This window comes from Macaca mulatta, chromosome 2 (assembly GCF_049350105.2).
Source record: "Macaca mulatta isolate MMU2019108-1 chromosome 2, T2T-MMU8v2.0, whole genome shotgun sequence".
NCBI lineage: Eukaryota > Metazoa > Chordata > Mammalia > Primates > Cercopithecidae > Macaca > Macaca mulatta.
The window spans coordinates 136,260,017-136,287,968 of NC_133407.1; the positions used below are offsets into that span (position 1 = coordinate 136,260,017).

The 27,952-nt window shown below is 39.0% G+C and overlaps 1 protein-coding gene and 1 pseudogene across 1 annotated transcript in view; one reads left to right on the top strand and one right to left on the bottom strand.

Moving 5' to 3' along the window:
• Positions 1 to 27,952, bottom strand: part of SHQ1 (SHQ1, H/ACA ribonucleoprotein assembly factor) — a 107,817-nt gene that overhangs the window by 20,954 nt on the left and 58,911 nt on the right. The window contains exon 10 of the mRNA XM_001082636.5: positions 27,090 to 27,210. Within this exon, the coding sequence (XP_001082636.2) occupies positions 27,090 to 27,210 (121 nt within the window). The remainder of the gene's footprint in view (positions 1 to 27,089; positions 27,211 to 27,952) is intronic.
• On the top strand, positions 2,766 to 9,755 carry LOC114676114 (U2 snRNP-associated SURP motif-containing protein pseudogene; annotated as a pseudogene).

Consider the following 27,952-nt stretch of genomic DNA (forward strand, 5'->3'; position numbering starts at 1 on the left):
TAGTTTCTTTACTTGATAAAGCCTTGCTTCTGAAAGCGTAACACTAGACCAGGAGCAGCAGCAGCATCTTGGAACTTCTTAGAAATGCAGAACCTCAGGCCCCATCCCAGGTCTCTGAATAGGAGTCTTTTTAACAAGACTCCCAGGTAATACACATGCACTATGATGTCTGGAACGCCCCAGAGAGCTGTGACTACGATGAAGTCATTATTACCAGCTGACACTTTTTATTCACTATCAATATTGTGGACTCTTGGATCTGATCAAACTGTGGGATGGGAATTGGTGGGAGGGTCCCCTTGTTCCCGAGTCAACTTGAAGTGAAGCATTGCTGACTTCACACATTGTGTACAGGGCAGCCTGACTCTGCTCCATCCCTCTTGCACCCAGAGCATGAGGATGAATCTCCACCTCGCATTTACTCACCAAACTTGGCTTTAAGTAAAAAGATGCATGGGGCCCTACTCTAATGGTTACATGGCTCAAGAGTTCTTTCCTTAGCCCCTCTTCTAGGCCAGACTGATCCTGAGGCCCAGACTTGGAAACATTTTATCTCACAACCCTGATTCTGCAAAGCTGGGCTTTCTGCCCATTAGTTGCCTTATTGTACATGATCTTCAACTTTCACAGGGACCTTGCCTGAAGCCAGGGTCCACATGCCTGCCCCTGAACCTATTTCTGTCCATTCAGATGCCACCACTTGCCTGTCTCCTCAGACCTCTGCCCGTTACTTCCTTATCTCCTTCTATGGCACTAGCCTCCCAAGAGTCGCTCTACCTCCAGACTGCACTGAAACTGCATCAGGCCTGCAGTTTTCACTCATTCATTCTTTTTTTTGAGACAGAGTTTCCTTCTGTCGCCCAGGCTGGAATGCAGTGGCAAGATCTCAGCACACTGCAACCTCCACCTCCCAGAATCACATGGTTCACATATATATATTTTTTGGGGGAGACAGAGTCTCACTCTATCACCCAGGATGGAGTACAGTGGTGTGATCTCAGCTCACTGCAACCTGCGCCTCCTGGGTTCGAGCAATTCTTGTGCCTGAGCCCCCGAGTGGCTGGGATAAAAGGCACGTGCTGCTACACCCAGCTAATTTTTGTATTTTAGTGGAGACAGGGTTTCACCATGTTGGCCAGGTTGGTCTCGAACTCCTGACCTCGGTGATCTGCCTGCCTCGGCCTCCCAAAGTTCTGGGATTACAGCCATGAGCCACCGTGCCCAGCCAAATAAATACTTGAAAGTACTATGTGTTCAAGCCCCGAACAAAACAGATCAATTCCTGTGCTCATGGAGCTTATATTCTTGTATAAGATAATAAATACTAAAATAATAATAGATAATAAAAACTAAGTAAAATACAGAGTGTGCTGGATGATATTAGTGCCATGAAAAAAAAAAAAATTGAACTGAAAAGGTAGCCAGGGAGCACCTGGGCCAGGGGGTGTTCAATTTTTTATGAGTATTTAGGGAAGGCCTCACTGAAAGGTGACCTTGGGGACCCTATACACCACTGAACAGCCTAAACTGCAGGACCTAGCTTATTCTTGTTTTCAGTTATTCCACCTCTTCCCAGCTTGAACCTCCAGTCTATTAAGCTTAGCGTAAGACACTCACAACGACCCCCTGCTCCCGGTTCTAAAAGCCATCTAGATATCGATTCTGATATAGCTATTGCTAGTCTCCAGATGATGTATCCAACCCTAAACCATTGTTCTCGTACCGTCCATCCACCTCTGTGGAACAACCTGCACCTCCAAAGCTTCATCTGCTACCCAAGTTCATACTACACCACTGCTGCCTGAGCCCAACACTGAGCCTAGGCTGTCCCATGTACACAGAAAATGACCACAGGTCATCTTGTTCTTGACAAGGAAGACCTAGAGGTTTAATAAAAGAGGAGGAAAATTCTGCCCAAGTCAGAATTTTGGGTAAACAAGATAAAACTATTTGAGGGCTCAGGAATGTGTCATTCTACAACTTACCTCTTCTAAGAAACTCACTGCAGAAGGTATCACAGGAAGCGTTCATGCCTCAGACACCAGGCAAACAAGGAGGGAAGATTTCAGCACATCCAAGCCCTGGTATAGGTGTGCCAGGGAAGGGAAGGGGGAACTGAAAGCACAGGCCTCTTTTAAGGACTTCATGAGTCATTTTGTTGAAGTCTAATCAATCCCCAGCTGGAGGAAACCTGCTAGATAACTGAGTTCAGGTTGTCCAGCGGACTTCACATGATGATGGAAACGTGCTGTCCAATAGGGTGGCCACTAAACCCATGTGGCTGTCGGGCATTCGGAATGTCAGCGTGACTGAAGAACTATACCTTAAATTGTACTTAATTTGAACTAATTTAAATGAAAATAGCCACATGTGGCAATGAATACCAAATCAGACCACACAGATCTAATCTAAAGCCCTAATTTGCTTGGCAAAGATGAAGCCTAGAAACTTCAGTGGCATAGGTATACCACAGGCTAGCCACAAACCCAAGCACTAATCCTCCACATGGCATCAGACTTGAGGGCTTCCAAATTGCTTTCATATGTACGACCCCATCCGATCCTTTCATCAGAAACATAAGCAGGTTCAATTCTCATATTCCTCCAATGTTCAGAAGCGAACATTTGCCCCATGCCAGCGGGTTCCTCCCTGATTAGCCAGAACTCCTCCTGTGCAGACCCACTATGCACTATGCTGTGCTGGCTCACGCTCTGAAGCAGGGACGCCATCTAAAGAGTTGATTACCGACATACAAGTTGAACAAGATGCTGGAAGATGACATTTGCCAGCAGAACCACCGGAGAATCTGTCCTATGTCACTGGGCCCAGTCCGTGACAAAACATTTATGCAAATTAAGTCTCCTAGAATAGTTGTACCAGGTAGGGAGCTACAATTAATCTCTTATATATTCTATTATAGTGATCATGACCCTCAACAATTAGGACTCAACTATTTGCGGGATACCTTTTTAAAATCCTACATTCACTCTGTCCTCAAGACTTACTGGCAAAAACACTCCTATAATTAGAACTGAACAGTTGCCAACATGTCCCAATCAGACCCAAATTACTATCTACAAAAATTACTGATTACCAAAAATAAGAATGAAAAAGGGTCTCTGAGATACTATTTTACTAAATATAGGAATACACAGTACAACTTAATCCTCCACAGAGAGATGGTTGCCAGAACCAAACCTGTTGGCTGCCTAGCATTTCATGTTCCTACAAGAACTGGATGCAAAAGCCTAATTATGGCTCGATTCAAACGACGCTATCAAAATGCTTCCTGCGTGGGGCGGGAGATATAAGGGCTTTGCTCCTTTCATTCCCTGTCAGGGAGTCTGGGTGGTTTTTTTTCTTGGAGTCACCTCATTCCACTGAGACAAATCCAGCCCTAGAAGGAACAGTTTACAAAAAAGCAGGGAATGCTGTCAGCAGGGACCACAGAGCTTGGCTTTGATCACAGCTGCAGACCCCACCTGCTTAAAAAGGCAGCAGCAATGATACAACTCTTCATTCCCTTGCTCAAAAACAGAAGAAATCAGCAGAGATAAGCCGACAGGGAAAACATTACACAAATTGCTGACCCTGCTGCAGGCAGAGAAGAGCTGCCTCTGCTCGGCTTTGATTTTCCAAAGCCTGAGCCTGAGGGAGAGGCAGTTTGACTTTCTTCTTTCCTAGTGCTCCCGATGGCAAGGCACATTCAGATGGAGCCTGGAGGAATACCAAGTGCAGAAGAAAGGGAAATAAATAAATAAACAAAACAAGAACACAGGCTAAACCATGGAGAAGAGCTGCCATCAGCAACTAGGAAGATCATATCCCTAGTCGAAAGCAACTCGGTTTTACAGGTTTTTGCTAAAACACACAGAGCCCAGAGCTGTGGCTGTGATCTTTGTCATGTTGTTGTCCTGCTGAGTGAGGCAAATAAGTATGTGCCATAAGCCTTCCTTATGCATTTTCTATTCCTATTGTTTAGTACGTGTCCAAAGAAAACAACAACAGGGCTGCCATCCACGTCAGTGAGGGGAGCTGGAAACAGAGCACTGCATGGCCAGCAGTTTTTTCCTCGACACAAACACAGATTGTTCTCTGCTTTATAAGCAGCCTATTTGCTGCTTAATGGTCATCCACAGTGTGCCTTTAGAACAGGGTTCAACATGAGCCACCAGGTCGAATGGTGCGTGCCCCAGTCTGTTTTCCCCTAAGCATTCTAGAACCCCGCTGCAGCTTCCAAAATTGATTCCACTATAATACAGTCACTGCTGCCATCCAGGTGCCACATTTATTGAGTGCCCAGTATTTGCTGGGCATTTTTCTAGGCCCCAGCTATACAGCATTGCACAAGAAAAACATGGCTCCTGCTTGCATGGGACCTGCAGTTTGGCAGGAAAAAAGTGCAGGTCCTTTGATCCAGTAACACATTAGGCCAAGGCCACAAACTGCTGCCCCCAGAAGCCAAACAGATGGAGTCTAGCAGGCAGGTGGGGGTCTGTGGCAGAATGGAGGGCACTTGTCCCACATAATGGAGACAGCTGGCCCCAGTTCTAGCCAATTGTTACCATGTGGGGATGTGGGCCCAGCAACTGCCAGAACTTCCGTTATTTCAAGAGCAGCTGTAAATCCAGACTTTTACACAAAATCTTCCAATTTTTAAGTGTTGACAACCAATTTAAAGTCTTTAAAAACTCACTGAGAGCCAAAAGTGACCCAAGGGCCACTAGCTTGCAACTTTTACATCCGCAGACTTAGTTCCATCTCCCCAATTCCCTAATATATTCTATATATCTCAATACGTAGCTGCTCCACCAATGTGACCGGTTTATCACTGCTTCCAGACCCAGAACAATTGTTTTTACTTTGGGATGTGCCTCAAGTTGTGTCCCTACCTAGCACATCTCCCTGCTTTCTTTCCGTGCCTGGTCAGATCCCACCCATCTTTAGTTCCCTGTTCAAGACTTTTACTCCACTAAGCTTGCAGACCAGCCTGGGATCCCCTTCTTTGAATCAATATGCCTCTTGCAACGGGGCCAGGGCTTGCTCAGCAGTCCTCGAATTCTGCCCTCTGCGTATCTTGTCTTGTCTCCACAACCAGACTAAATGCTCCACATTGGCTGCTTCACCAAGAAAATGTCCTGTGTTTATCAGGAGGTCACGTGTTCTGGAAGTCAGCAAATGACTGACTGACCACAGCAAGGAGGTTAAGAGCTCAGGCTCTGAAGTCACGCAGCCTGAGATTAAGTTAACTTTATCTCTCTGAGCCTCAGTTTCCCTATTCATAACCTGGGGTGATAAGAAAATGAGGACATAACCCAAATTCATATGGGGCTTGTGAGATCATCAAATGAGATAATCTCTATAAAGCACTTAGCACAATGCCTGCTATGCAGTAAACCCTTGATAAATGCTAGCTATTATTGTTATGGACTGATTGCCTGATTCAGCCAATGCTATTGTTAAACAAGCATCGCATCAATGGAGCTTTGTTCTTAGCAAATATTATTGACCACTTACTCTGTGTTAACATGTTCTAAACAAATTGCATGTGTTAGCTCATCTAATTTTCCTAATTCTCCCCCATTTTATGGATAGCAGAAGCACAGAGAGTTTAAATGGCTTGTTCAAGGCCATACAGACAGAGCTGAGATCTGAAGCTGCCAGCTGGCTCCAGAGCCCATACTCTTAACCATAATACTCTATGGCCTCGCTACATTTCTAATGGCAGGGGACAGCTTTCTGACCTCAGCCTTCCCAAATCAGAAACAGGATTTGGCTTTGTGGACCATGGCTTAAGATGACAGAATGATCAGGGCCTGGTTTGAGCCAGACTACATCTCAGAAGTTCCAGGAAGGAACTTGCTTTTGCCAGTTTCACCAAGGGCTGTCAGTCTGTTCAATAAACTAATCATGACAAGGAAAGAGGAAAAATGCCCAGAAAGTACAAGATCATATCTATTATTATAGAAGGGGAAACTGTGATATAGATTAATACTAATGACAAAGGTGTTCTGCTGATCACAGAATAACTGAAGAGGGAATCAGAACAATATACCTAGCCTCGAATATCCACACAGAAGACAGGTAAGAGGCAAATGTGTCTTCCTTAACTTTTGAAAAGAAGGAAAATGATGAAACCATAGACCATGAACTCAAACTATGCGATATAGGCAGATAAGGGATGAAGTAGGTGATCCCCAGAAGTTACTATGGATTCACAAACTGATGCCATCCCTTGGACTAGCCCGCACCTGGGAATCCTGTGCAAAGATTGTGTCTGGATTTTAACAAAACATATGACAATCTCCTACGGTCTCTTTATGGACAAAATACAAAGTATGGGTGTATGATTATATAGTTGTCTAGACTGACATTTGACCTTGGAGGTGAGACTGATTTCCACCTGAAGGAAGGTATCTAGTGGAAGAGTACAAAGTTCTGACCTCAGCCTTCCTCATTCAACATTCTACTCACTGTCTTAGGTGAAATCACAGAATGTTCATTCTAATTCCTTAAAGCCAGAAGCCGTATCTAATTCTTCTTTAGTTCCACAGTGCCTAACCTTGTGCTTGCTCCAAAAAATGATTGCTCATTAGATTTCAGGAGTCAAGTTTACAAACAGTGTTACAAAGGTGTAAAAGATCAAGAAATAACCTAGGTGACAGATTCCAGTTCCAAAAAGTTTGTAACAGGTGGATGGGATATGCCGAATCTAACAAGGTGAAACTAAACTGGGACAAATGTAAAGATTGTGAACTAGCTAGCACAGAAGAAGAATTATACTTAAAGACGAATATGAAGAGTTTCAGCTAGTCATAAACTAAGAATATAGTGAGTTAAGGTTTCCTATGATAAGTAGATGGCTGACAAAGTAATATTCACAAAAACCAAAAGCAATAGCTTCTCTCTGGTCAAACCTGAAGTATTATATTTAAACTGGAGGATACTTTAAAAGGGTCTGGACCAAAACAATAAATAAAGGGAGGGGTTGAGGGACAGTGACAAAGTAGTGTGCCCAAAAAGAGACCAAAATGGACAAAGAGTTGGAAATTTGGACCTATAAGAATAAGGCAGAAGAGGTTGATCTGGAAGACTGAGAAAGGATGCAATAGTAATCAATCCTCCAGATAGCTGAAGGCAGACATTTGAAAAGAGAACTTATTCTATATGGATACAGAATTGAAATTAATGTGAAGAAAGCAGATTTCAATCAGATTTAAAGGACAACTTTTAAGCCCTCTAGCCTGCTTCAGAGTAGGAGGGTCCTCATTTATAAGTGAATTTGCGGGTATCGACTAAGCAATCACACAGCAGTGACAGCGCAGGGGGGAATTAATCCACAAAATAAAGGCTTACAAAAGAGAAGATTTTGCAAGACTTTTCAGTTCCATGACTGGCTGCATTACAGATAGTCATCACCAAGAGGAGTGATGTCAGTGTTAACTTCAAGTCTTACAATGCAGAGATGACTTAGTTGTGGTCGTTAGAGAAAGCTTAAAGCAAAATGTAATAAATATGGTAGAGAAAATGGAATGTACCAAAACAAAAAAAAAAGCTGCAGTTTATGGCAAATTTGGGAAATAGTGAGTACATCTACTTGTCGGGGTAGGGTGCGGCAGTGGGGCGGGGGGGGGTGGTGCCTGATCAGCAAGAATGAGGGATTAAGCTTAGAAAATGAGGAGAAAGATGCAGAGGGTCTGGAATTCAGCTCAGCTCAGGCATTTAGGCTTTTGTCCTGTAGGCAAACCATCAAGAACTTCTGAGGAGACCAGTTCAAAGACAAGATTGTCAGATGTTCATTCATTTGGATCTTCAAATGCACATATGGATGCATCTGGACCCTCAGACAGTTATATGATAAGTCAGACACAATGTAAGCTTCAGAGCATGTGAAGATTGGGCAAATTATCCAGAACCATTTTTAATTAAACTAAAAAATATTTTCTTAGGGCTTGTATATATTATTGTAGAAAAGGAAACAGAAGATGTACCAGATAACCTTGATGGTGCTTCTATCAAGGAAGAGCTTGATGGTGCACCTCTGGAAGATGTAGATGGAATTCCTATTGATGCTACTCCCATTGATGATCTTGATGGAAATCCCTATAAAAAGTCCTGATGATGATCTTGATGGAGTGCCTTTGGATGCAACTGAAGACTCAAAGAAGAAGGAACCCATATTTAAAGTTGCCCCATCAAAATGGGAAGCTGTGGACGAATCTGAATTGGAAGCACAGGTTGTTACAACTTCAAAATGGGAGTTATTTGACCAGCATGAAGAATCAGAAGAAAAACAAAATCAAAATCAAGAAGAAGAAAGTGACGATGAAGAGGATACTCAGAGTTCCGAATCTGAAGAACATCATCTGTACTCTAATCCAATCAAAGAAGAAATGACTGAGTCCAAGTTCTCTAAGTACTCGGAAATGAGCTAGGAAAAACAAGCCAAACTTTGTGAAATTGAGCTCAAAGTCATGAAGTTTCAGGATGAATTGGAATTTTGGAAAAAGACCTAAAAAACCAGGCCAGAGTTTTTAGGAGCAAGTAGAACACTACAGAGATAAACATCTTCAACACGAGAAAGAGTTAGAAGGAGAATGAGAAAGAGACAAGAAAGACAAGGAAAAACTGGAATCTAGCTCCAAAGACAAGAAGGAAAAAGATGAGTATACTCCAACAAGGAAGGAAAGGAAAAGGCGACACAGTACATCCTCCAGCCTATCTCACAGTAGCAGTGGTAGATGAGTGAAATCCCCATCACCAAAATCGGAGTGATCAGAGCATTCAGGAAGACCTCAGAAAGAGAGCTTAAAAAAAAAAAAAAAAAAAAAAAAGAACTTCGAAGAAGACAGCCACATCCAAAATGGCATTTCAGAACTGTCAGACTGGCATTACTACAGGAAAGAAACAAGACGTGGAGTGAGACTGTGGTGGCAAGGACAACAGGGAGGACACTGTAGCAAGAGATGAGGAAATAGAGGCCTGAATTCAAAAAAAGGTGGTGAGACCAAAAAGAGGGATTTATATGAAAGGGATTGAATAGGAAGAATTAGAAGGATTTGCTGACGGAGTCAATGTGGAGTAGGGAATCAAAGACAGAAACACATGACTTAGAGAACCCAAACATGTCCACCTGCATAACGACAAGACCAAAAACCCAAAAACATCTAAAGTCACAACTGGTTCCCAAATTACTGATTCATCACAGCTTTGCATCATATGTTCAGAGCATATTTTTCACACATACAAAATGTAAGATTTTTGTAGTTAGGTTTGAATTTACTAGAAGCCAGTCATCAAAGGTTTATTGAAGAGATGTTCACAAAAATTAAATCCTCCAAGGACAAGAAGATATTCCAGGCCAATACTAATCAAAAGAAAGCTGGGATAGCCATGTCACTATCAGACAGAATAGATGGTAAGGCAAAAAGCATTATTAGTGATACATTTTAACCAACCAAGAAGATAAAACAATTATAAACTAACTAATAACACCAAATAACATGCCTCAAAATATAAAGTAAAAACTGATTGGTCTACAGGAAGAAACTGACAAGACTGACAACATACGAGATTTTCACACATCTCTTTCAATTCAAAACAGACAGACGAAAAAGACAAAATATATCAGTAAAGACACAAAAAATAAACAGCCCAACAAGTTTCATCCAATGGACAGACATGAAGCACAGCAGCTAACAATTCGAAAATCAACATTACTTTTAAGACTAAAACCAAAAGTGAATGAAAACTGAGACCATTCTAGACATAAAACTAATCTCAACCAATTTCAAAACAATGATATAATTCTCTAGCAGAAATGCAATTAAGTTAGAAATCAATAACAAAAACTTTCCTATAAAAATCTATATGCTTGGAAAGGAGAAACATTTCCAAAATTTCATGAGTAAAATGAGAAAATACGTGGAATGAAACAGTAATGAAAATTCAGTACATTTCCAAACCTGTGAGAGGAAAATAAAGCAGATACTTGAAAGAAAATTTAGTTTTAAATGAAGAAAGGGTCAATGTTAGTAAGTTACTAACATCTATGTGCAGAATCTAACAAACTTCCAAGATGTAGATGAAATAAAACGATACAGGTAAAAGCAAAAGTAATGAAATAGAAGACAAACAGAGAGAGGATCAAGAGTGTGAAATGGGTCGGGCATGGTGGCTCACACCTGTAATCCCAGCACTTCGGGAGACCAAGGTGGGTGGATCACCTGAGTTAAGGAGTTCGAGACCAGCCTGACCAACATGGTGAAACCCCATCTCTACTAAAAATAGAAAAATTAGCTGGGCGTGGTGGCGGGTGCCTGTAATCCCAGCTACTCGGGAGGCTGAGACAGGAGAATCGCTTGAACCCAGGAGGCAGAGGTTGCAGTGAGCAGAGATCATGCCACTGCACTCCAGCCTGGGCACCAGAATGAGACTCCGTCTCAAGGAAAAAAAAAAATTAGCTAATCAAATATACCCCTTACAAAAATAATTTTTTAAAAAAAGAGAGAGACAGCACGAATATTAGGAATGTAAAAGACAACAATTACAGATCTGTGGAGAAAACAGATAAGAGCAAATAAAAACAACTCTATGCCAGAAACTTTGAAAATTTAGAAGAAATGGACAAAATTTTGGAAAAATAAAACCTATGAAAACTGATTCAGAGAAATAAAGAACCAGAAAAGTCCTGTAACAATTAGAAAATCTGAATAAATGGTTAAGAATTTTCCCATAAAGAAAGCCACAATGGCGTTTTTGTTTTGTTTTGTTTTGTTTTTGGTGAATGCTACTGAAGATTCAAGGAATGTATCATTTCAATAATACATGCACTGCTTCAGAGAACAGAAAAGGCAATGCCCTTCTGTCTAAGTCATTTTATCAGGAAAGGACAGTACAACAATGGGAAATTATAGGCCAATCTCCCCTCCTCCCATACATACCCTCCTCCTGACCGTAGGCACCCAAAGAGTTTGCAAGCCAAATCCGGCATCATGTTTAAACAATACATCATAATCAAGACAGGTTTATCCCAGAAATGCAAGGCTGAATTTGTTTGAAATTTTACACATGCCATTCATTACATTAACAAATTAAAGGAGAAAATTTTTAAGATCATCCCAAGGATGAGGGAAAAAATGCAATAAAATTCAAAACTATTTAGAATAAAAAACTCTTTGCAAACTAAGAATAACATGAATCTTTCTTAACTTGATAAAGGCTATCTACAAAAGCAAATATCATATTTAATGGTAAAATGTTGAAAGCATTTTCTTAAAGATAAAGAACAAGATAAATATATTACCACCATATCTATTCAGGATTGTACTGGAGGGCCTAGACCAGTGCAACAAAATGAAAAAGAAAAAGAAATGAAGAATATAAAGACTGGAAAGGAAGAAACCAAACTGTCATTACTTGCATTACTACTGCCCATATAGAAAACTGGACAGAAATGATAAATAAGAGTTAATAGTAGAGTCTGGCAAGGTAGCTGGGTATGAAATCAATTTTTAAAAGTGAATTACATTTTTATATATGTTAACGTGCCACATAATAACATTGTGGTCAAAGATGAACTGCATATGGTGGTCCCATAAGAGTATAATATTCTAATTTTACTGTACCTTTTCCATATTTAGATATGTTGAGATATACAAATACCACTGTGTTACAACAGTCTACAGTAATCAGGACGGTCACATGCTGTACAGGTTTGTAGCCTAGGAGCAATAGGCTACACCACAGAGCCTACGTGTATAGTAGACCATGCCATCTAGGTTTGTGTAAGTGCAATCTATGATGTTCAGATAATAAAACTGCCTAATGACGCATTTCTCAGAATGTATCCCTATCATTAAGCAATGCATGACTGTACTTTAAACAGGCAGTTTACAAATAATTTTTTTTAAAAAGGTATCATTTTTATCAAGCAATAAATCCAACAAAAAATGTGTAAGCCTTTAATGGAAAAAAATTATAAAATTTTATTGAAAGACATTAAAGAAAACTTAAATAGAGAGTCATACCATATTACTGGAAAGAGTCACAAAATGTTTTAGTCTCTCCAAACTGATTAACAGATTCAAAGCAATTCCAATCAAAATGTTTTTCATGGAACTTGACAAGCTGATTCTAAGATATAAAGCTACAGTAATTAAGAAAGTATGGTACTAGCGCATGATAGACAAGTAAATCAGTGGGGCTGAACAGACAGCCTAGAAACAGATCCACACAAACATGTTAACTTTATTTATGAGAGTGAGCACTGCAGGATGTATGAGGAAAGGATAGACTATTTAATAAATGAAGCCAGGATACAGTTATCCATATGGGAAAAATGAAACTGGATCCCCTATTTCATAACATATAAAAAATCTATTCCAGGTGGACTAAGGACTTAAATGCAAAATGCAAAAGAATAAAAATTTTAGAAGATACTACAGGAGAATATCTTTATAACATTCAAATCATAAAAACTTTCTTAAACAAGAACCAAAAGCACATCCATAAAGGAACATACTGAGAAATTCTACAGCATTGAGATTAAAAACTTCTGTTTATGAAAATACTACAAGGAGACTGAAACATAAACTATAAACTGGAAGAAAATATTTGCAACATATTTAACCAATAAAGGACTAGTATCCAGAATACTGGAAGAATCCTATAAATCAAAAAGAAAGGAAGTCCTACTGAAAAACAGGGGATACAATAGACAGACATTTCATAGTAGAGGAAACACCAATGGCTCATAAACACATGAAAAGATGCTCAGCTTCACTAGTAATTAGGAAAATGCAAATTAAAATTATAACAGAAACTATTTCATACCCCTTCAGATTGTCAAATCTTAAAATTTGAACCATATAAGTGTTGGCATGAAGGTGGAATCAGGAATATTCTTATACATTGCTGGTTAAAGTATAAGTTGAAATAAATTGGTACAACCACTTTGGAAAACAGTTTGACACTGCCCATTAAAGGCTAACATATCACTGTCCCCTGATCCCAGAAATTCCATTCCTAGGTATAGGGCTTAACCAAAAAGTTGCACAAGTACACCATGAAACATGTACAGTGATATCTGCAGCAGCATTTTCTTAATAGCCCAAACTGGAAACCATTTATTAGTGGTTCCACAGAACAACAGATAAACAAACAGCACTATATTCAGACAACGGGATAGTACACTGCAGGACAGAAAAGAACAATCTACAACTCTATGCATCATCATGGATAAATCTTTTTAAAATCAAAAGAAACAAGTAATAGAAGAACCATATAGTATGATTCCATTACATAAAGTCCAAAAGCAAGCAAAGCTAAAAACTAAACTTGAGATATATGCACGAATGGTAAAACTATATGGAAAAGTAATGACTGACACAAAATTTAGAGTTGTGGTTACCAGAAGTTAAGGTGGGAAATACAATTGGGATTGGTCCCACAGGGAATCTCTAGGAAATTGGTGATATTCTATTTCTTAAGATTGGAGGCCAGGCATGGTGGCTCACGTCTATAATCTTTCCACTTTCAGCACTTGGAGAGGTTGAAGTGGGAGGATCACTTGAGCCCAGGAGTTCAACCAGCCTGCGGTAACAGAGCAAAACCCTATCTCTACAAAAAATAAAAAAATTAGGTGGGTATGCCTGTAGTCTTAACTACTCAGGAGGCTGAGATGGGAGGATCACTTGAGCTCAGGAGTTTGAGGCTGCAGTGACCTATGATCACATCACTGTCCTCCAGCCTGGGTGACAGACAGAGACCTTGTCTCTTAAAAAAAAAAAAAAAATCAGTGGTAGTTACATGAATATTCAGTTCGTTACTATTCTTTAATTTGTGTAATTGTATACGCTTAATTTGTGTAATTTGTATACGCTTCAAATATTATTGCATATTTCATAAGAAAACATTTTAAGAAAATAACCCTACAAACATTCAAAAAAGACATAAAAAGGCAAACCTCCATAGATAACTGAGCCCAGTAGTTCATTAAATAATAAAGGCAACAATACCAGAGGCAAATAAAGAAAACTGGCCACTATCTAGAATTATGATTAAAGTACAGATCACCACAAAAGATTTTAAGTTCTGTATAAAGAAGAATTCCTCTAACAAAAGCCAAAACGCTGAGATTTCCTTTTCCAAAATTAGGTTTTATCATTCATTCAGCTGTGCAGGCTACAAACCCAGGCATCATCCTCCATGTTGCCTTCTTCCTCATTCTCTAAATCCATTTGAGTTCTTAAAATCTTAACTCCCTAGTCAGGCTACACTCACGCCTCATAAGGACACTATTAATAGTCTTGAAACTGGCCTAAAAAGCTCTTTACACTACAACACCAGTGATCTCCCATCATATGCTGAAAATCCTCCACTGGCTTCTCACTACTCTTAGAAAAAGGATAAAAATTCTTAACATTACTTAAAAGGCACTATACTGTCTGGGTTCTGGCTAAATCAGCAGCCTTTTATTGATCCCCTGCCCCCACATATATACCCTTTCTCTGTGTTCCAGCCACCTTGATCTTCTTGCAATTTCTTGAAAACATATAAAATTCCCTCCTGCCACAGACCCTTTGCACATGATGGATCTACTATATATTCCTGAAGTCCACCACCTTTCTTAGGTTAACTCCTACTTGTACTTCAGTACTCAAACCAAACATTTCCCCAGGGGATCCTCCTTCTCCTCCTAATTCCCTCACGAGGCGAGGTCAGCCATCTCTCATGGCAGTATGAAACTTTTCTTTTGCACCACTTTCCAAGGTTTTAATTTTACTTTTTGTGTATGCAAGTATTTGATTAATACTTCTCTCCCCATCAGACTACACATTCTAGAAGGGCAGAAGCCAAGTCAAGTTTTTGATTACCATTGGCAGGCCCCTGGCAGAGAAGCCTGCACACAGTAGGAACTCATAAACTATTTGTTGAATGAATGGACTGATGAACAGATACTCAAGTCTAAAGCAGTCACAATTAAACAACCACCATTACCATCACATAGGATAACAAGACCCCAAAAGATAGAAAATGAAGTCAGTATCTGGCTTAACTCTCATGCCCAAGCCTCAAGCGGACAGCCCATCTTAAAATGCCAGGGGACTTTGAAATAGTATTATTAACAGAAACAAGTAACACTGACCTATACAGAAGATGGAAAGATCTATGTGGCTCTGGTTTAAAAACAAAAGCAAAACTGTTTTCACACAAACCTGGAGCAAGGTTGAATCTTTCTGATAAAAACGTACCAGGCCAGGCGAGGTGGCTCATGCCTATGATCCCAGAACTTTTGGGAGGCCAAGGCAGGAGGACTGCTCGAGGCCAGGAGTTCGAGACCAGCCTGAGCAACACAGCAAGACCCTGCCTCTACTATTTAAAAAATATTTAATTTTTTAAAAAAGGTATGATAAACCTTACTTACCAGGTAAAATTTTCGGATTTGAAATATGCGTCTGAAACCATGGATCACAATACAGCTTCTGAAAGTAAGGATATATAGTGCTGCTACATTCAGAACACAAGCTTCACAACTAGAATTTTGAAAGCTTGACCTGTGTGATTAATCCAGCATTTAATATAAAGTGGAGATCCTTTGCCAACAGTTTTATTCAGATCACTAACTTATACAGCATTAAGTGAAGTCCTTTTAACTGTTATGTCCCTTAAAACAAGCAGATGGGACAAATGCTGACAACTGTAATCTTAAATATCAAGTTGAAAGTGAAGTCAATTTCTTCCAGTAAGAACTAAATCCTTATTTTTCTGAAGCATTAGGATATTCTAAGGATAGAAAACAAATCTAAATTGGTTGGCAAGCTTATTTGGAATGGCACAAAGGTACTTAATACCATATGTGAGAAGGTGTTTTATTCTTTGCTAAAAGAAAGTGTCTTTGGGTTCTAATAAGGTGTCAAAAGTGACAGCCACAAAGAAAAACTCTGGGTGTGTATGTGCTCTGGGTTTATAGCGTACGTACACACCCAAAGTGGCAGGAGTCAGGAGAAGAGATGATCATCAGAAGAGACATTACTTTTTGCCTTTCGCTCTGTCATTTAAAGTATACCACATAATTACAAATCTGGGATGTAAAGTGGTATTTCATCCATCACGAGACTAAAATCAGGCAAACTAACCAAAAGACAAACATGCCATGATATTAGAGGTGTATTCCATCACTTGATGTGCTGTACAACTCAGAGAATCAAGCGATTCTCCTGCCTCAGCCTTCTGAGTAACTGGAATTACAGGTGCCCGCCACCACACCCGTATTTTTAGTAGAGGCAGAATATAGAAGTAAATAAAGTAAAAAGTATGGTGGTCTGCACTCAAGACAATTTTCTTTTCTTTTTTATTTTTTTGACAGTCTCACTCTGTCACCCAGGCTAGAGTGCAGTGACGCAATCTCGGCTCACTGCAACCTCCACTCCTAGGTTCAAGCGATTCTCGTGCCTCAGCCTCCCAAGTAGCTGGGATTACAGGCATGTGCCACCATGCTCAGCTCATTTTTGTATTCATAAGTAGAGATGGGGTTTCGTCATGTTGGCCAGGCTGGTCTTGAACTCCCGACCCCAGGTGATCCGCTCACCTTGGTGTCCCAAAGTGCTGGGATTACAGGTGTAAGACACCATGCACAGCCTCAGGTGAGATTTTCAAGAAGGGCTTGCATTTCAGAAAAAAGAAAGCCCTTATACCCTACATGAAATGAAATAAACATAATAATTAGATAATTCATCAGTGCTGGTTTGAGTTTTCTCAAATACGAACTTAGCATTTAAGTCAGGTAGTCAATTTGACACTACAAATGCAGTTTTTCTCATAGTTTTGGTGCACCATTTTATTATTTATATAAAATTACAGAGCAGAAAGAAGAGACCATATCATTAGGAGTCTTTAATTGGCAGAGACTGACGAGAGTCCCCGAACCCCAACACTAATTTCCTAGCAGAGGCAATCCCGGCCCTGACATAACTTAGGCTTTGAGAAAAAAGGTATAAGACTCTCTTTGAAAATAAGAATGGTTGTTCCATGAAGCAGTGTGCCTTTTAAGCTTCTAATCAAATATCACATCACTAAAAAAAAAAATGTATGGTAAGTAGCCACTAAAAATGGTTTTTGCCATCAATCCATGTATGAAATATTAATGAAGCTTATTTCATTCTCAAAAAATAAGGATAGATAGAAGGTCTATTACAGTTTTCCTATACCCCAAAAAGATTGTTTTACGTACTTCCTGGAAAAAGTGGACCTCCACAGGAAGCCACAGCAATAGAAAATTTGGAGAATAAATATATACTCTAAATCACAGTTTCAGGATATTATAAAACTCTCCAGGAAAAGAGAGTAAGACAAACACAAAACAGAAAACATGATCCACTTCATGAAAGTCCTAATTTACACTTTAAATTTAACAGAAGTATGAAGCTCTTATGTGAAAAGGACAATAGAAACATGTAACAGCTAATATTTCCTTTAGTTTAAACTTTCCATAATGCCACACTAAATGAAAATATCTAAAATTGGATCAGAAATTTGCTGATATCCAACCGTTAAAATAGAATTTGTCAATTTCTCTCAACACTCTGCTAATATCTATGTTTTCTGAAGCAAAAACACTTTCCTTGAAAGCTGTTTAAATTGAAACAGTACAAGAATAATCAATGAAAAAAACTGTAAAATGTCATATAAATCACTTCAAATCCAGAAATATACCTCAAGAAGGTCCTTTTCCAACACTCCATGCCCACCAATACAGAGTTCCGTAGCTCTGTTTATTATGTTCCCAGCTTCTATTTATTCAAGAAAGTAGTCAGAGCAGGAAATGGGACAAGTCAAATGATCACAATCAATCTCATCACCTTCGCAACATGCTGGGAATGTAATTAATCCTCTATTTATTTAGGGGACTTCACACCCCTTACATTAAGGCAGCAATTCCCTGTTGGCTTCAGCTGAGATAATTATGTTATAACAAAGATTGGGTTTCAATCATAATAGACAGAAGAAAAAGGAAATTGTACTTGAAGTTGTCAGTTTTTCTAAAAAGCTTTCTTGTGACTCCACTGAAAGAATGCTCTTGACAAAGCTCTACTTAAACAGAGCACTTTCTAAGTATGATAACCACACATATGCCACATTAATCAATGTAAGCCTTTTCTCTGAATAAGATGTTAAGACAATTCAAGCATAGTGAAAATTCTACGTGAAGTAGAGAATACTGGTTTTAAAAACCTGACTAAATCAATCACCTAACTCACTTGATCCTGTGGGTCTCCTTCCAAAGAGAATCCTCCTAAGAGTTTTGAGGTACAAAAATACACAGGAACCAAGAGATGAAGGAAAATAGCAATTTGCTTACTCTGTAAAAAGCCATGGCTCCACTGAGCCAAAACCAAGGACTTGAGCAATCTAGAGACAAGTATCAGGAACTAAAACAAGAAAGAACAGAGACATCTAACACAGCCACTCAGTTATAGTTATAAAATGGGCCTGATAAACATACTACTCCCTAAATAAAGGTACGCTATTTTCCAAGCTTATTCACCTCTGAAAATGGTTCATACATATCTCCACATTTTCTCCTCTAACCTCCTCCACCTTAAGAAAATTAAGATGAAAATATAAAGGCCTTGCCCAATTTATTTTTATAAACCTTTTATTTATGTATTTATTTTTTTTGACATGGGGTCTCCCTCTGTCACTCAGGCGGGAGTGCTGTGGCATGATCTTGGCTCATTGCAGCCTTGAACTCCTGGGTTCAAGCACATGCCATCACGCCCAGTTAAGTTTTGTTGAGACAGGGTTTCATGTTGCCCAGGCTGGTCTCCAACTCCTGTCCTCAACTGATCCTCCCACCTCAGCCAACACACCTGTAAGTGTTGCAATTATCGGTATGAGCCACCACGGCCAGCCCTAAACTTTCTCTATTTTTATCAATGTATCATAATCATGATGTCCATGGTATACGTGTAAGTAAAAATGATAAATGAATTATGTTTCTATTTCTAAAAATTCTCAAATATTTATTTTTTCCAAGTCTGGATTCATGATGATTAGAATGTTTCTATGTATTAAGCTCCTCAGGTACCTGAGTATCTCAATAATATTTCACTACCTTTCATAGCATTTAAGCTCCTGAATAACCAAAATGTCCAAGAAATGGAGCACTACTCAATTTCCAGTTCTTTAGTAAAAGCAAAACAAAATGTGGTCTCATGGAACAGAAAAAGGACATTAGGTAAAAACTAAGAAAATCTAAATAAACTTTAGTTAATAATAACATATCAATATTGGTTCATTAATTGTGACAAATATATAATTCCAATATAAGAGGTTAACAGGGAAAACTGGGTGGGGGTACATGGGAACTCTGTACTACCTCTGCAATTTTTCTGTAAATCTAAAACTATTCTAAAATAAAGTTTACCTGAAAAACAACAACAACAAAAAAAAACAGGATACAAATTCCAAATTTTTTAAAATATGAACAAAAATATCCCACAAACCTTTAACATTCAAATATATGATGCTTTTGTTAGTTTTTTCAATACACTTAATTACAGGAAGCATTCATATCTTTATAAAAGGTTATTTTAGTCTTAAATCTGTAGGAACATTTGTAATCCTGTGATTTACTGGCACATTTCTTGTAAGAGAAGTCTAATGAAGAGCGACAGTCCCCAGTGGGCACTGCTGAACTACTGGTGATAAGGTGCAGAACCATTAAGTAAATCCTTTCTATATGAAACCACGCTGAATGGATCCAAGTGAATGGATACTGCCTTGTACTAATCTTTTCTTATGGAGATAAAAACCCACTTCCATCCAGGATGAATTTGTGGATTTAATTAAAAATAAACAGTAAAACTAAAGAGCAACTTGACATGCCAGAATAAGCACCTTACCAAGAATGATTTTAATCCAAGGAGGTTTAACTTGCTTGAAATTACACACAATTGTTTCTTGAAATTTCTACATGCTAATCATTAGCAGCTAATGTAACACTTAGCATTTCACCATTTGTCAGAGAAGAAACTTCCCATACAAACGTAAAACCACCAAGAGTGTCCGATTATCACTCTGTGTGCCTGAATTTAACAGATCCCCAAAATCACCTTCCACACTGTAGATTCATTATAAACACCAGTGACTTGGAGGGTGGTAGGTGTCATGGCTTTCCCCCAGCTATGGCTCAAAATGGTATTGCGAAATTACAGCAATGTCTTCATGAGGTGACTGCATGTCCTCCACCTTCACTTTCTTAGAAATGCCACTCACTACTTCTGATCCCAGTGTGACCAAGGCAACTGGACCAGCAAAACTTACCCTTGCTGAGCCAATCACATTCTTCCTCCCCTGGAATTACAAACAAGGGAATCTATCCCCACTGAAAGTAAAGACACGTAAACTCAGAGTTGTGGAGTGGCCATCCTCCATGTGCAGTGAGAGAGAAGAGTGGCAGTGCCTTGCAGAAAGCAGCACCACGCGAGACCACATGTAAGAGCAAGCCGAATGCCTCACTTTCTCATCACCTGACCTCCTGGTATCCAGATGTACTCCTGAAAGTACAGTTCCAGGGGATAACCTACAGTCACCCAATAAAGTTCCTCAATTTTACTGTAAAAGTCTGAGTGAGTTTCTCTTACGTGACCAATTGACAAGAAGTAGTCAAGAGCCATGCTCCTGTATTCCCAGCTACTCCAGAGGCAGAGGCAAGAGGCTCACTTGAGCCCTGGAGCTAGAGGTCACACAGCGATATTCCATCTCTTAAAAAACAAAAAGAATTAGTTAAGAATACTGGCAGGCTCCGGCACACAGACTGAAGAGATAGGATTTCTTATCTGGCCCTATTACTAAAACATCGTGACCCTCAGAATGTTAACAGTAGACCCTCTTATTTAACAATAAAGGATAAGACCCTCTTATCCTTATTCAACAGCAAGGATAAACTATGATCCAAATGCAAAAAGCCTCACATCCACTCTTGTCCTACCTACACACTGTAGATAGAACGAGAAAATTTATTCACAATGTTGCATACCTGTTTTCCTTGTCTACTCCTCTGCATGACGTTATTTTCCCAGTTTGAAATGCATCCACTCCGATTATTATTATACTTATAGGTAACACAGTACCATGTAACCAGAGAACATTTTTTATGTTTTGTGACTTAATTCATTTCCCTTCTTGTCTAAACTCTTCTTTATACATCTGTCCCAGCTGTGCTCCAAATGTTCCTGGCTCCCTCTTTACTGATATTCCTTAGCGGCCTCAAACCAACATTTCCAAAACTGAACTTCTCATCTTCTCTCCCAAACTGCACACTCTTCATTAGTATTTAATCTTGGCAAATGCACCCAGTTAGATGCCCAAGTCAAAACCCACATCTCATCTTGGCTCCTCCCCTTCTCTCTCTCCCAGCAGCATCCAATCAATTACTAAGTCTGTCTCATCTGCCTCTCAAATCTGCCAACTAATCTCCTTCCCCATTCTCACTCACCTGGCTCAAGCTATTTTTCCTGGAATACTCTGCTTCTTAACCGGCCTTTAAGTCTTGAGCTCTGAGCTCTGTCCCACCACAATTCATTCCCCACAATGTCACCTGATGGATCTTCCCAGAATGTCAGTCTCATCCCCACACTCATATAGGCACTTCATCACTTAAAACTCTTCAGATGCTCTATATTCTCCCAGGACAAAGGCCAAGCATCTTTAGAAGGCCAAGCCTCTACATGAACCTCTAGCCTCACTTCTTTCCTCTCCCTTCTATACTATGACCTATGCAGCCTGGGTTTTCAAGCCCTTCAAATGGGCCATATTCTTTTGTCTACTGTCTGAAATATTCTTCATCCCCACTTCCCCACCTGCATCTTACCAATTCTTACAACCTTTCAGCTCTCAGCTTAAACTCTTCCTCTGGAAGCTTTTTCCTACAGCCCTGTGTCCTCTTAGATGCTTCCACAGCACCCATATTTGCCCACTGTAGCTGCTACTGGGTATAATATATTACATCTACATTTCCCACTAGAAGACCAGCTTTACAACGACGTGTCTCTCTTGTTCACCATAATATTCCCAGCACCTATCTCACCACCTGGCGCATAATAGAACTCAATAACTACTGTTTGAAAAAAATACATGACTCCACTTTTAGATGCAATTCTGATGTTGTACCTCTGCATATGAGTCTCTGACTCCCTAATTTTGGCAGATCAACCAGGAACAACAGACAGCCAAAAGGAAGAGATGTATGTTATCTATCCTGTTCTTAGCATAATCCTATCCCCTTCAAAAGCACACGCACATAGAAAGCAACTCAAGCAATCTAAAGTAATCGTAAGGTCTTAAGTTTTCCACAATTTTAGAACTTCAGTGCTGAAATGACTTAGGTTCGCTTACAACTGAGGAAACTGAGGTTCACGATTTATCCAATGACAGATAACTATTTTGTGATATAGCTGTTTCCCTCTACAAACTTCCCACATTAGTGTCCAAAAGACCGTAAGATTTCAGGCAAAAAGTGAATTGCACTGAGTATTAGAGTTAATTAACCATTAATCAGTTTAATGCAAAGAGAGTTTAGCATTTCAAAAACACTTTTTTCTTTTTCCCCATAACTACCTACTTAAAAAAACTACACTACAGAGAAAAAGTGTGATTTAACATCTTAATTACAAGTTCACATTTGTACTGATAAGAGTCAGGATTTTAGATTTTAGTTTCATTTAAAAACAACAACATTTTTCCATGTAGCAAAAACAAAAGAATACCCTTCTTGATCCCCTGTCATTTCAAAATGTGCTATGTATTAAAACCATAGTTTTAATGTGAAATTTTCTCAGTGAGCATATATGTACTCTTTTTATAATGATGAATAAATTAGTTACTTAAAAAAAAAACTCTGTAATGGATGTTATAAAGGGAAATGGTTTATAGGGTATTATCATGAGTATAAAACAGGCTACAGAATGGTATGTACAATATTGTTTCCACTGGTTTAAAAATGCATTAGGAAACAAATAGAGGAAATATCAAGATACTAATACTGGTTGAATTAGATTAAGTGACAAAGTGACTTGCTAAGGTCATACGGTCAATGAGAAGTAGAGCTGGAATGTATTACAGTTCATTATTTTCTAACCCAACTTATATAAAAAGGTGCCAACTCTTTGAATGAAATGACTTTTTTGCTTATCTGCAGTGGTGGATATCACAAAAATTATGCATGGACCTTTTTTTGGTCCATGCTATCGTTAGTATTAAGTGCATTTTATGTGTGGCCCAAGACAATTCTTCCAGTGTGGCCCATGGAAGCCAAAGGGTTGGATACCCATGGAACTGTTAAACTTTCAGAGGGTCAGAACTATCACTGCTACTGATGGCAGCCAACCAGCAAAGAATCGGGGAACTTGTATATGTAGCTGAAATATCAATAAAAATAAGTTAGAATTGATTTATATTTTTAAAGTCCTACATTTAAAAAAAAATGAAAAATGTTCCTTTAATCCGGTCTAACAGGTATCATTCCATTTGAGTAAAACTGATTGTGCTCACAAACTGTGATGGGCCCAGATAGGTGCTCATTCACAAAGACCTTAGTATTTTAGAGGGGAAAGAGTTACGCATCTAGATTCCTACAATATAAGGCAGGCATGAGAGGTGTCCAGTGATCTCTCAACCAAGTGCTACGGAAACATCCACGAGAAAGACAGACGTTTCATTCATTACCTTTCCTTTAGGAAAATCTCTCTGAAGAAAGGGCTTTCATCTTTTTTCTTCCACATGCTATGGGTGGAGACGACTGGTTGCATACGTGGCGTATCTTGAAAAATATGAAATCTGGAACCAGAAGACCTGACCTATCTCTTATAAGACATATAATCTCAAACAAATCACTTTCTAAGGCTGCCAACCAGAGAACATTTCCTGTAGTGAGCACCACACTCGAAACTTCCAGTGAAGCTTATAGTGAAGGGTGGGAGGGAGCATTCTTTTCAGAAAAACAATTCGTAAAGTCTCTAACTCAGAATGAGAGGCCAGGAGCTTCAGTTTTTCAGCTTTGCAAATACGCACTACAAGACACAGAAACCATAGGGAAACGTAGTACAAAAGCAGAAGTAATAATAGATGTTGCTATAACTTCATTAATTCAAAGTAAGAATGACTTTGCTACCTATGTTTCCATAGGTTTTTGCCAAAGCATGTATCTGACTGTAAAAATGGAATGCTGTATTTGTGCTAGTCAGAATTTATCACTTACCTGGTATTTCAAACAAAACCTTACATAGTTTTTATCATTATAATCAAGAACATCAAACTAAACTAAGAAAAATACACAGCTCTTTTCAAACATAAAAATAAGGTACTAGATTTCACTGATAAACTATATGGAGAAGAAATAAACCAGAAGGTAAAAGTGAGGAAAAAATTACTTATGAAAATCATGGATCTACACTGCAACAGAATTATTTAGACCTAAGAAGTTCACAGTAAAGGAAACACTAGAAAGCTCAATCATGTTGTGCTTGTAAAATTAAGAATGAAACTAGAAATTTTTATAAAAATTAGATAAACAAATGTTTTATTTCAAAAGAGAAAAAAACAGCTGGGCTACAGTTAAATTTAACATACAAACTGAAAGCAACACACCTGTTTAGGGAAAAGAAAGTTATGTTCAAATTGGTAAAGTTGTAAAAACCACTTTTGCAAAGTAATTTGAAGAGATCCTGCTGGTTTCTCTCTCCTACCTCACTCCCCAATACATTATCCCTTTTTAAAAAATTATTATTAGCACAACGATTACAAACAACCTAAGAATTTCGCTTCATGTCCCACAACGTAAAACCAAGAGAAAAAGTTTTTTCCAAGTCAGTCGATAATCCCTACTCTACTTGAGAGCCTATATCTTTCTACTTTAATGAAAAACAATCTTCTCTCTAGTTAATAAAGAATATCACAAAGAGAGAAACAGGCACTCATAGAAATGGGATCCTTGCACAAACCTCAATATTCATTACATGTTTACAAAATCATCACTCCTTAAAAAAAAAAAAGAAAGAAGAAGAAAAACCAAAACCCACACAGATAGACTATCCCCATTTAATTTTATTATGAAAATGAAAGTAACAACAGGAAACGGCAGCAGGGTATTTGATAAGCTCAATTAGCAGGAGGATCAAATGAAGTGGTGACATGCCATTATGACCTCAGGGGTTAAAGATTCAATTTTCCATCTGGCGAAATCTAGATTTCCAACACGAATGCTGACACCACCTGCTGTATGTTATTAGGCATTATCTTGAGCAATCCCTAAGCATTTTCTGTACAACAGGTATAGCTTCAAGTTTTTTCATATTTCATTCTGCAATATAATTGCTTTCCCATGAAGAGAAATAAAAAATAAATCCCATATAATGGCTCATTCAAAACAGATATTAAAATCCACACTAAAGCATTTATTTATCAATCATGGCAGTAGCAAAAATATCCAGATCATTTTTCTTCTAAGTCACAATTGACATTGTAGCTATCATTTTCTATAGCACCTAGGAGTCATTCCAATTAAGAGTTCCCTTCATAGGTTTTTGTTTTGTTTTTTTAATACAGACAGGATCTCACTATGTTGCCCAGACTGGTCTTGAACTCCTGAACTCAAGCAATCCTCCCACCTCGGCCTCCCAAAGTGCTGGGATCACAGGCATGAGCCAACATGCCTGGCCCATTTATAGGTTCTTAATTAACAGCCTCTTGCTACTGAAATGGAATTTCGCCCTGTTTACTAAGAATCAGATCTACAGAACTTCACAAAATGAAAATTCACTGGCCGGGCGCGGTGGCTCACACCTGTAATCCCAGCACTTTGGGAGGCCGAGGTGGGTGGATTATGAGGTCAGGAGATTGAGATCATCCTGGCTAACACAGTGAAACCCTGTCTCTACTAAAAAATACAAAAAATTAGCCAGGCATCCAGGCATGGTGGCACACGCCTGTAATCCCAGCTACTCAGGAGGCTGAGGCAGGAGAATCGCTTGAACCTGGGAGGCGGAGCTTGCAGTGAGCCGAGATCGCGCCACTGCACTCCTGCCTGGGTGAGAGTGAGACTCCATCTCAAATAAATAAATAAATAAATAAATATTCACTGCATTTCAAAATTTAATAATTAATCTATTATGTTTCTTTGACGCAATGGTAAACACTTTTAAAAATGTTTATACACCGAGTGCTGGAGCCCATCTGTGAGTGTTCGGACCCTTCCATACATGCGTTATCAAGAATCATGCCATTAGGCTCTGCAGGTGGTAAGCCAGTGGCTAGCCAATGAATGCAGAGCTCTCATCTGGATTCATTTGATGTGGTTTGCATACTAAAATGTTTGCACACACAAACATGAAGGCACATACATCTACACACACACTCTACTGTAAGTGAACTATAGATACAAGTTCAGATACTCAGTCTTGAGATTTCATACTGGACAGTCAACAGCAAGGCAATAAATATCACAACTGTTTTAATACCTGTTTTCCAAGATATACCAATACCAATTTTTTCTAATAAAATTAACTTTTCACCATCTGTACCTTCTTCCCTAAGAACATTCATCAAGCTTCCCATGTTAATCCAGTTACTTTTTAGTGTTTGGTAGGTCTATGGGTTCCCTTCTCATTAAAACTTATTCCTGACCAGGCACGGCGGCTCTCACCTGTAATCCCAGCACTTGGGAGGTCGAGGCGGGCAGATCACCTGAGGTCATGAGTTCGAGACCAGCCTGGCCAACGTGGTGAAACCCCATCTCTAATAAAAATAAAAAAATTAGCCGAGAGTGGTGGCATGGCCTGTAATCCCAGCTACTAAGGAGGCAGAGGCACAAGAATCACTTTAACTTGGGAGACAGAGGTTGCAGTGAGCCGAGATCGCACCAATGCACTCCAGCCTGGGTGACAAGGGCAAACCTCTATCTCAAAAAAATAAATAAATAAAAAATAAACCTTAGTCCTCAGGTGATTTCGTTTTCTTCCTCCTGGGTAAATAGATATGTCAGCAATGTGAGCATCTAAAAATTCATAAGTAACTCTATGAAAACTTACTTGACTTTCTGAATCCACACACAGTAGTCTGAGATGTAGAGATCATTCAGTATGTATGCTGGGTCGTTTTCCTGAAAAATTTTGTGAATATCCAAGAGACACTTTAAAACTGCACTTTTACCTGAAGAAAATTGAAAAAAAAAACATAAAATTATCCTTAAGAAAAAGAAATTCAGATCCTGAGAGGTAATATATTTAAAGCAGTTTAGAATCCTGATCATTTCTTAAGAATATTTTTAAACGCAAAAAAATTTATGAATCCTATTAGGTCTAAATCCCTTTATTGACTTCCTTAAGAATTACACATAATCTTTGGCCGGACGCGGGGCTCACACCTGTAATCCCAGCATTTTGGGAGGCCGAGGCGGGCAGATCATGAGGTCAGGAGATCGAGACCATCCTGGCTAACACGGTGAAACCCCGTCTCTACTAAAAATACAAAAAATTAGCTGGGCGTGGTGGCGGGCGCCTGTAGTCCCAGCTACTCGGGAGGCTGAGGCAGGAGAATGGCGTGAACCCAGGAGGCAGAGCTTGCGTGAGATCATGCCACTGCACTCCAGCTTGGGTGACAGAGCTAGACTCCATACCATCCCCCAAAAAAAAAATTACGTATAATCTTTATATTCTATTGTTACAGCTGACTAGTTGTGGTTATCATTAAAATGCTATGAAATACAACTAGGTCTATTAAAAGAAAGGCAGGAAGTTTTCTAAACCAAATGAATATTTAAATGCATCATAATTTTAATTAGATAATGTTCTTCCAATTCAAGCTTTCAAAATAACATGGAAAACTGTATTCTAAATTTCAAACTTCTTTATTTCTTATGTCAACATTTTCTGTCAAGGAATTATCTACTAAT